We start from the raw sequence: 10,753 nt of genomic DNA on the forward strand, positions 1-10,753 counted from the left end.
TTCTCCAGCATGGGTCTGGCATGGATTCACATGCGAACCCTCCCTCCTGCCCCTCTACAGCTATTCACTTGGTCATACTGCCACTTTGCGTGCTACCAAATCTGAAGATGGCTGCCAGAGGCAGGGCTTAGGGAGAGGGCAGTCATTGGCTAGGGCAGTATGACCCAGAAACCAGTGATTGGTTACTGCTAAGAAAGACAGATCAGAAACAAAACTGATACTGATTTTTTCTTTACCGAGGATTCCCAGCCTGACGACGGGGAATATTCATAAACATGTGAATCCATGCCAGACGCATGCTGGAGAACAACAGTTACAGGTAAGTAACTTGTTCCATCTTGGGACTACCAAGCAAGACATGTTAGCCGATCTGGTGACATGTCGAAGACCTGATGGTACATTTTTCGGTTAGATAGGGTGGAGCTGTATGGTTCAAGGATTTAAATGTAAGAGCCAAGGTTTTTAGCTCAATCTTTTCCAACCATTTATATTGTCTCCTTGTTGCAGAGATGTGATCTCTTCTTGGTATATTAAGCGCAACTCTGAGTGCATTATTTTGCAATATTTGAAGTTTGTTGAGCACAAATAATAATAATAATAATATGCGTCCAGATATAGGGCCTCATCACGACTTGGGCAGTAATGCCGGCGGTATTACCGGTGGTGGTATTAGCCCTACCGCCGAACTCCCCAGTGCTAATAGCGCCGGATCACGAGTTTGGCGGTAATGTTAATCCCCATTCCCCATTGAGCCCATTCGGGAATGCCCCATTCCCCATTGGGCTCAATGGGGAAATTTCGCGCTAATACCGCCGGCGGATTTCCCGCCGGCGGTATGAGCGCGAATTTTCGGCGGATTTCCCCCCTGCTAAGAGCTGGGGCAAAATCTGCCAAAGTCCTGATTTGGCGGACCCTTAAATACGGCGGTAATAGCGCTACCGCCGGATTTAAGGGTTACCGCCAAAGTCGTGATGAGGCCCATAGTCTGTTACAATAGTCCAGTTTAGACAGTATGAGTGCTCTGGCTAAAGAGAGGCAACTTTATGTGGAGAGCAACGGTTTGCAGGCACTAATAAGTTTACCTGTATAGGCAGTGACTACGTGCAGCCACATGTAGGACACTTCTGAGGGGCACAAGGGAGGACGACGGGAGGCCTACGAGGAGTGCATTGCCCCCATCCAGATGGGATAGGACCAGTGCTTGAACAGTGGATATGAAGCTGTCCGGAGGGTAGAAGGAATTGACTTGCCGCAGGAGGGAGAGCTGATACCAAGCTGTCTGAGATTTCTTAGTTATGTGTGTCTTGAAGGAGAGGTGTTTGTTGATGTGGAACCGGAGGGACTTGGTGCAGGAGGTGACCTCGGGATGTGAAACCTTCAGAGTTCATGGTTCGTAGCCAGGTCTGTATGTCTGGGTGTTCGGTGTTGTTGGTGAGGAGTAGGAATTCGGTATTGGAGGGGTTGAGTTTCAAGCATGCACATCAGATCCAAGACTGGATCAGCGAGAGGCAGGTTTTGAGCCTATGAATGTCCTTGATTGAGCCATTCTTCAGGTATAGCTGTGTGTCAACGGCGTATTGGTGGATGTGGATGTGTTGTGGGGGTAGGGGGGCACACAGTGGATCCATTTATAGTTTGAAGATCACTGGGGAGAGGATGGAACCCTGCGGGACTCCACAGGTGACGGGTAGCATTGACAATCTAGAGGAGTCCATCTGAACAAACTGCTGGCAGTTGGCGAAGTAGGACTTGAAGCAGCATAGGACAAGGCTGCTGATTCCCATGCACCAATGTAGGGTGTCCGTAAGCTCCTGGTGGTCTACTGTGTCGAAAGTGGCCGAGAGGTTGAGTAGAACCAGGAGGTGGGGGTGGCTGTCGTCAAGGAGGTTGAGGGCATCGTCAAACCACCTGTATGGTTGCTGTCTCGGTGCTGCATCTGGGTCTGAACCCGAATTGGTAGGTTTAGAAGAGAATGCTAGTGTCGATGTGTTGCTGCAGTTTTGCCTCTACTCCTTTCTCAATTATCTTACCTAGGAAGGGAAAATGGGCGATGAGGCGATAGTTATCTAGCTTGTCAGCATCCAGAATGGGTTCTTTAGTAGAGGGAGGATTTGTCCCGTCTTTAGGGTCGATGGGAAGGTGCATGGAGTTAGGGAGCTATTGATGATCCCCAGGTAGGGAAGGAGAGATTCTGCTGGGAGGGTCTTGAGGATGGATGCTGGGAGAATGTGGGCTGTATATGATGTTGTTTTTAGGGTGGCCAGGGTTTCTACCAGGTCCTCTGTCAAGAGTGTCTTGAAAGTTGGCCAGGGTGTCGAGATTTTGCAAGGAGGGACGTGAGATGGGGCTGTGGATGCAGAGCTGGTGTCTCTGTGCTGTCAATCTTGCTTATTTTGTAAATGAAGAAGGTGTTAATGGCAGTGGATTTTCCAATGGTGTGTGGTATGGCAGAGTTAGGTTGTGGGTTAATGCAGTGCTTGACTGCTTTGAAGAGGGTTCTGCTTTTGTTGTCAGCTTCTGCTATGTTGTTCTGATAGTAAGAGGCCGTGGCTGTGTTGATTAGTTATCAGCAGGTTGCTCTGATTCCTTGAGGAGCGCCAGATCGGATACCATCCTGGATCGGTGCCAGGTTTTCTCTTGTTTCCTTTATTACTCTTTTGCTGAGGTTGAGTTCTTGTGTGCTGACGGTTTCGGTTTGAAGTGACCCAGGAAGATGTTGTTGGGGTGCGTGAGGGACATGGTGGTGACTAGGTTGGTGAAGTCTCAGATGAAGGTTGGTGTGTAGATGAGATGGAAAGTGACTGTGTCTGTCAGGGAGTGGAGGAAGTGGAAGAAGTGGACTTGGAAGGAGCCAATGTTGTCGACGTCAAGTCTGGTGCAAAACCATAATGTCTTGTGGATGACTGCGAGGCCTCCGCCTGTCTTGTTTGGTTGGTCTCCTTGTTGGATGCTGTAGCCGTCCGGGACAAGGACGTTTAGGATGTGGGTAAAGGGTAAAGGTGGGTGTCAACCAGGTCTCGATGATGAAGATGGCGTCAAGTTCGTGTGTAGTGATGAGGTCGGCGATGTCTGCTGCATGGGTAATGAGTGGATGTTGGTGAGCATCAACTTCCGTGTTGTGGTCGGTGAGGGGATGAAGATGGGTTTGGGGCTGATGTGGGTGAGGTTGCTGCATTGCAGAGTCCATGCATTAGAGGAGGTGGGGCGATGTTGTTGACGTTAGTGTTGCCTGGTGATGGTTGGGATGGCCTGTGGGACAGAGTGAGAAAACACATGTTGACGCATGCTTACCTGTTGTCTGAGCAGGGGTTCGGGCACTGGGTCCTCCAGGTCCGAACCGGTCCAAACAACCCTTTTCTTTGTATGCCCTTCCCTTCGGATGCTCAGGCAAGACACGCCCTTGATCTAAGAGTGAAGAACAGAAAGGAAGAGGCAGGGCTAAGAAGAAGGTGGGGTTTAGGCCATGTGACCTAGAACCACTTGCACCTGCTCACCAACTGCAAAGAAAATGAGGCTGGAGTGCTGATGAAGTAAGGGAAAACGGCAGCAAAACAGGAAGGCACCAACAGTTTAAAGTGATTGGCAAGTGGGCGGGGCTTAGGCCACCTGACCTAGATCCACTTGCACCTGCTCACCAACCTCATATGCTCCAGTGACGGTCAGGGTTGGACAAAAACAGTGGTAATGCAGTGGTAACAGGGTTACCACTCGATTACAGTCGTATTACTGCATTGCCAAATTATGGGTTTGGAAATAAGGTAGAGGAAAAATCTCTAGCAAAATGCTGGAGATAATTCTGCCACACTACTGCCAAAAAATGGCAGTTTCTGCAGAATTACCACTGACGGTAATCCTGCCAAAATCCTGATGGATTCCTATGGGCTTCATAAATGGGGACTAACAGCACCATACCGCCACTTGTAATCCAGCGGTAATTCCACTGGACCAAGTGGTGGTAACAGTAAATCCGTTTGGTGGTATCTCAGTGGATTTACCGCCAAGATACCACCAAACTTGTAATGAGGCCCAATGACTTTGGTCTGCAGGAGAGGGGATGTGCAACAGAGGGGGAGAGTCCCTTTACACCAGAAGAGGGGAGTAAGTAACGGAGAGAAGGGGAGCCCAGAGAAGGGGAGGACTTTTGGGACACTATATGGACAAATATAGGAAGTCCTTAAATTCCAAGAGAAGACTTGTGGTCGCGGTAAGAAAGCATAAGAAGTCATTAATGAGGAGACCTTCTTGTCTGGAACTTTCTGTATGTTTTTTATATGCCCTCTGTGGCGACAAGGAATGATTAGACCAACCAAATGGTGCCATGATGGTTGCTATAGACTTTTATTGAAACCAAAAATAAACCTATCTGTCCTTAACTCTAATCGGGTTTCCCTACCTAAACTTAAGAAACCTGGGTGCTTGTCAGGACGTCTGTGTAAATCCAAATCAAAAGGCACTGTTGCAGTCAAAAAGGCTCCTATTCTATTCCTGTCACTACAATAAATCATAGAAAGTTCTGCGGCTCTTGCTCGTAACCCAGGAGAATGACTCCCTTCTCCTGGATGTGAAAGTGTCCAAAAGACTCTCAGGTTATCAAAGCAAAAGTTCCACAAATGTTCTGGGCTTCTTGTAACCCCAAAAGAAAACAACACAGCTCTATAGGATTCCTCGTGGGACTAAGAGAATGACTCCCTTCTCCTAGTTGGTTCCCCACTGTCTCTTAAAGTTCTCAGCAACACTCATAATTCCTTTACAGAGGTTTTGACAGTCTCCACTTTCTTTGTACTCTTTATTCTGTCCCCACTGGGATGATGAAGATGCTCCCGCAGTCCCTCACGACTCTCCAGCAACACACTCTTGTGTAACTGCCAAAGAAATTGTGTTACAAAACGGTTCACTACCCCATCGGCTTCTTTACTGTTTACTATCTCACATCATCCTAGCCCCGTCCCGGACTTATACCTGTTTCCGTTACCTTCTCTCTGGGAACTCTTCACCAGTTTCACCAGCGGTTTCACTTTCTGTACTTCAACTTCTTCCTCCACACTTTTTCTGCGGCCTGCTTCTCTCCACAACCAGTTAATGTTGGAGGTCTCTGCGTACATTTCGGAGCCGTCAGTCCACCCAGGACAGGTAACGCCACTATCACAGCCTCTTGTACTCTCCACATATTCACCTACATGGCTCTGCTGTAGACTACAGTAGTCGGTCTTGGCACCGTTGTCAGACCCAACAGTCCACCCACTACAGGTCACACCACCACCTTTCCGTCCCTCCAGGTTCACTACACTGGTTCCCAAACGACTCGCAAGACGCTTCTCGGGAATACCGCGGATTCTCTCTTCAGCTTTGGAGACGTGCCTCACTGCAGTCTTCCCAAGTCCAAGCTCAGTCTTATGGGCTTCGATGTGATCCCTTCAGTCGCCGGGTTCCCCTTCTGGTTGTACAACTGCTCTCAGCATACCAGAACCTGACAGCCATCACTGGATGGGTCAAAGGCTGACAAACAACACAGTCCTTCTTTGCAGTTTCAGTTTAAATAGCGGGGACGGCTCCAGTCCAATTGACAGCAGCTGATTGAGCCTTCACTCAATTGTAGCGTTCTCAAGCTCTTCTACGTCCCTGTACCTATGACATCAGGATGGTTTAATATTTCACAATAACACATAGTTTCGGACATGAGCTTATGTTTGAAAGATTCTGACGTTAACCTTAGCCGACGGGTTTGATGTTTAAACGGGCCATGCCTCGCAGTCGCGTCCTTATACCCAGGAGATGAGTCCCTCTCCATGAGATCCTCCTGCATGTTTCAACCCCTAAGGGGACTATTGGTTAGAAGCCTCAACTCCCTAGCCTCATGGAAAGGGGTTCTCCCCTGGGGAGAAGTGACGCCATCTGAAGGATCTTCACATCTCTTTCATTTTTAATCCTGCTTTCAAAGAATGTTTCCTAAGAACCTTTATGTTTCAGCCATCCTGAAACAATTTCCATATAATAGTCTTAGGTTTTACTTTTGCTTAATAAAACCTTTTAACTTTATTCTGGTATCAGTGGTATTTTCCGCGACCATGTGACAGTAAGCATTACCTTTTAGCTCGCCATAGGATTCATTTTCTGTGCAAAATGAGGCAATGAAGTGCCACTTTGATGGTCATATTTCTCTTTACCCTGCTGTGAGAGAGCCTGCTCCTCAAAGGTATTGACCCTATGTTTTCCTGCGATCTGCGCTTAGGGGCCCAAAAGACAGTTTTTCCTTTGGCAGCAACATCAGACAGATAAATTAGCAAGTGGGATTGCAGTAACATCTGCCAGACTAATTAGCAAAATAGAGGCCTTTTTTATGGAGCCTTACATTGTATCACACATGTTCAAGATAATACTTTGTAAACGTCCCATCTTCCGTCCCTACATTTATTTCTTCTCAATCAAGAGATTATCCTTCCTGGCTTCTATCCAAGACCACTTTCTAGGCTGAAGAGACACCACATACCTTGGATAATTCGGGGACATTGCAATTATACCTGGAGAGAACTAAATCATTCAGGACTCCAGATAATTTGTTGTTATTCATGGAACTCATGCCTCTGGGAGGAAGGCAATTAAGGTAACCTCAAAGAGATGGGTCGTGTCCTGCATTTCTCATTCCTACATGATGTAGTACAGCATTGTGGTTACGCCAAGACTCCATGCACTTTCCCCCAGAGCAAAGGCAGCATCTCTGGTCTTTTAGAGGCATGCCATGTCTTGGAAATTTGTTGGGTCGACAATTCGGCCACCCCTCATTTCTGTTGAAAGCATTTTCCTTCAGCTGATTCCCCTAGAAAGGACGCATCCATGGCCAAATGTTGCTCACTTGAACCAGGTCGCCATATGCAGCCATCTACTCCCAGGGCAGAAATGTTCCTTTCCAGTATGGGAAGGAAGGAGAGCAGTACAACAACAGAATCATTATATTCATGGGAATTCTGGCTCTCCTAGTACTTGCTCTCTCTTCTTCACAACACCCACCCATCCAACTCACTGGCACATGCTGTGATCCACCCTTTTATTGTATAGGAGAACAAAATTAAGGAACGCAGGGTGCAAATTGGATGCTTTATTCATGGGGTAGGGGTTGACTGCAAGAAGAAGTGAAGCAGTGAGTCTCATTGTAGAAGCTTTAAAGTGACAGCACATCTTTCACAAATACGCTTGGCACTGTCTGGTGGTGCAGGCGTATCCCAAACTGCTTGTGAATGCGGGAGAACAAGCACTTATAGAACCAGAATCCCTCGAAGGTAATCTGCCCTAATGCTTCTGGATGGGTCAGTGGTGGGATAAACCTATCCCCAGTTGTCTTCTGGTTAACCAATCGAACATTCCTTGGTATGATAGGTTTGACATGTCTTTTAATTTCTAAAGTTATCAGTCTTCTGCACCTTACCCTATTAGCCAACAGAGGAGTGGGAGAAGGGGTTGTATTGGCCACACCCCATCCCAAATTCACACCCTAGAGGCCCATGTTTGCTTACAGTTCAGGAGCAGGGTATTGTGGGCATAGCTAGGCAGTATGGTTCACTCATTTCCTAACTGTTTCTTATTCCTCTTCACTTGTAGGCTCCGAGCCATGTGTACAGTGGACATGGCAGCCATGTGACCAATGTGCGTTTCACGCATGACGACCGACACCTGATTTCTATGGGTGGGAAGGACACCAGCATCTTCCAGTGGCGTGTACGAGGTAGTGACCTCCGCTACAGTCAATCAGCTTCAACGAGTTCACTGGATGTCACACATGGCCCCTGACCTGTGGAGATGACAAGAGGAGTAAATGCTACCAGTGATGCGAGAGCCCGTAGGGTGTTGCCATGGAGGGAGTCTGGCAATTAAGATTGGGCTGCAAATACCACTCATATTTGTGAGTGGGGCTATTTAAGGACATTCACTTTGGGCCTGAGAATGTTGTGGACATGAACAACAGCTACTGGAAGACTTGGTTTCTTGGTTGTGAGGAGCAGCTCCACAGAAACCTCTGAACTGTTTTAAAATGGTGGAATATATTGTGATGCACTTATTGGGTCTTAAATCTATGAGAAGGCTGTGCACTCCAGTAAGTGGCATTGTGCTCTTGTGGGAATGGGACATTGCACAGCTTATGTCGAAAACACTGAAGGTCTTGCCATGACGCTGAACTGCAAAGATCATGTGCATCACATCACAAGCACTGTGTGATGTACACTGTCTGAGGTCCCCTGTTTTTCAGATATTGAGGAAGAGGCATAATGTGTCTAGGCGTATCCATGGACTGCCATCCTGTTTAGTGTGTGGATGTCTGATTGACCAGATCTAATATTGTGGGCCCTCTTCTGAAGCATCAGACCTGAATATGTGCCCATATGTCTTGTCAGTAAGCATTAGGTCCCATAAATGACCTTTTCAGTTTAGTCATAAAAACTGGAAAATGTGCCTGAAATCGCCTCTGATATCAGATGTTCAATATCAAATTATGAAAACTAGACTGTGATATCACACGTTCATTGTCAGATGTTGAAATTCAAAATGTAATATCGTTAGTATCAGATACTTTCATTCAGGAAGTGATAACATATGGTCTGTAATAGTTCATTAAAACCAGGAATTGAATTCAATGTTCTAGAACAGATCATCAAAACTGAAAAGAGACATACAATATTTTGTAAAAATCAAGGATTAAAATGAGATAGTCTCACAGATAATTAAATTCAGGAAGTTGATCAAATATTCTGCAAAAGATAACTAAAACTAGGAAAGTGGCAGCTTGCATTCTGTGACAGGTAATTAAATATAGAAAGCAACATCATAGTTTGCATTCTGAGACAGATGTGAATTTTAGGATGTGGCATAACATATTTTCGGATAGACACTGAAGTCCAGGAAGAGACATTACATGTTCTACTAATTTGTTGCCATCTTTATGTGAATTTCTGTCCTTTCATGTTCATTTAGGAATCATTTGTGTTTCTTGCTTTTGACCGACTTTGCTTAAACGAGTCAGCATCACCTGTCTGTCAAGACGAAAATAAACAATGTCTTAACTGCTTAAAACCTGACTTGGTCTCCCTGTCTGATACCTCCTGCAAACCTAACAGTCAGAAAATCCTCAGGTGATTGCGCATGATAACTGCACCTGGCATTCCACCTCTACCTCTCAATCTCCTCCCCTCTCGATGATAACCCATTCACCTGCTGTCTGAGTTTGTAGCTTTTCTCATTTTCATTGCTGCTTACAGGCTCTGTGACTGACCTCTGCCAAAGCTACACTACTCCTCCTGCCTTCCTGGACTCTCCAGAATTTCCCTGCAACTCCTGCACTATCAGGGTCCTTCTTTGACAAGCACGCCTCTCACTGGTTTCTCCATCTTTTCTTTCTCCGACCCTGTGGTGCAACGAGAAGTGTTACATGACTATGCAGTGAAGAAATACTCACTATTCAGTGGATATCAATGTTCTGGAGGCTACTTCACTAGCTATCCTAACAGTGCTTGTTTTTAGGAATGGAATGTTTCCAAGATGGCCGCCTATGTTTTGATTGCATAGTGAGGACTGCATGCGCTGCTTTTCCAGATTAGTAAACAAGGATGCCATGTTGTTATGGAAGCATTGAATTGAGAATAGGGCACAACACCCATGGCAGGATTGTGAAATATTCCTTCTGACATTTTCTTTAAAATAATATTTCAAAAGTATGTGGCAGAATTGATTCTCCATAGAAAACATTTATAGAACAAGTAGGAGTTTTGCGGTTCATTTGCATAGTTTATGGGAGGATTTCCCTGTGAGGATTATTTTCACCATCATACACAGCTCTTCTTTGCTCACAAGCTGGTTTGGGCCTAACAAAACCAAAACACAAATACAAAATACAGAAGAATGGGCAAGTGAGATTACGATCTCGAAACTCTGGCATATAGCCTACATCAGTGACGTGCAGGAGAAGCCTGGGCTTGCATTGTACCCTGCACATTGATACCAGTGGCATCAAATCACTTCCCTATGTAGCTGCCATCACCGGTTTCTTGTGTAGACTCCGTCTTGCTCACATGACAGCATGTCGGCGAGTGGAACACTGCTGCGTTTGCTTCGATCCGCCACACCAGCAGCTGTGAATCATCAATGCTCAAGCACGTCCTGCGGCCAGAGTATCCTGTCTGTTCTGTGAATAAGCATGGATAAAAAACCGGAAGAGGACTGTTTCCCAGGTGACCATGTGTGGCAAGAAGGAGGCCTGACTAGGATGCGTGACAGTAGTCTGGACTTGTCAACCTCTCAGCTTGCTGGGTGGTTTATCAGGGAGAAATCGAGAGGCAGTCCTACCCTAGAGGTGGACACTGGCTGTTGAGAGGGCCCCAATTCTTGCCCCCCGCCCCCTAGTGCGAGTATGCGTCTGTGAAGTGCACAGTTGTCTCACACCATGCCTTTATGCCAAGATGCTTGCCAGTCTTTTTCTCTTCTTTGTAGAGAGGAGGGAGCGGAAAGAGAAATCAGCAGAGTAGGAACTTGTGGGACACAGTTTGAAGTGACGTCTATGAACAACTGAGAGCCAGTTGTGGTGTCACGTGCCCGAGTAGTTCCGGGTCACGTGACACACGGGAAATAAAGGTACCACCGGAACTGGCGTCAGAACGCCAGTCCGGGTTTATGCACTCAACTAACTGGTCATGTTCTCTCTTTGCCTGCGACCGCATCTCGCAGCGCGCCTACGCCGGCCTGCCTAGGCCCGCGTACGATGGTCGGGCCC

The 10,753-nt window shown here is 46.7% G+C and overlaps 1 protein-coding gene across 4 annotated transcripts in view; it reads left to right on the forward strand.

Annotated features, from left to right (window-relative positions):
- The window catches only part of EML3 (EMAP like 3), a 743,130-nt gene extending 734,065 nt beyond the window's left edge, over nt 1-9,065 (forward strand). For all 4 annotated transcript variants that reach the window (XM_069645189.1, XM_069645191.1, XM_069645188.1 and 1 more), the window contains one exon: nt 7,594-9,065. In XM_069645189.1, the coding sequence (XP_069501290.1) occupies nt 7,594-7,782 (189 nt within the window). In that variant the 3' untranslated portion in view covers nt 7,783-9,065. The remainder of the gene's footprint in view (nt 1-7,593) is intronic.
- The last annotated feature ends 1,688 nt before the right edge of the window (nt 9,066-10,753 follow it).

This window comes from Ambystoma mexicanum, chromosome 2p (assembly GCF_040938575.1).
Source record: "Ambystoma mexicanum isolate Mex_15411 chromosome 2p, UKY_AmexF1_1, whole genome shotgun sequence".
Taxonomy (NCBI): domain Eukaryota; kingdom Metazoa; phylum Chordata; class Amphibia; order Caudata; family Ambystomatidae; genus Ambystoma; species Ambystoma mexicanum.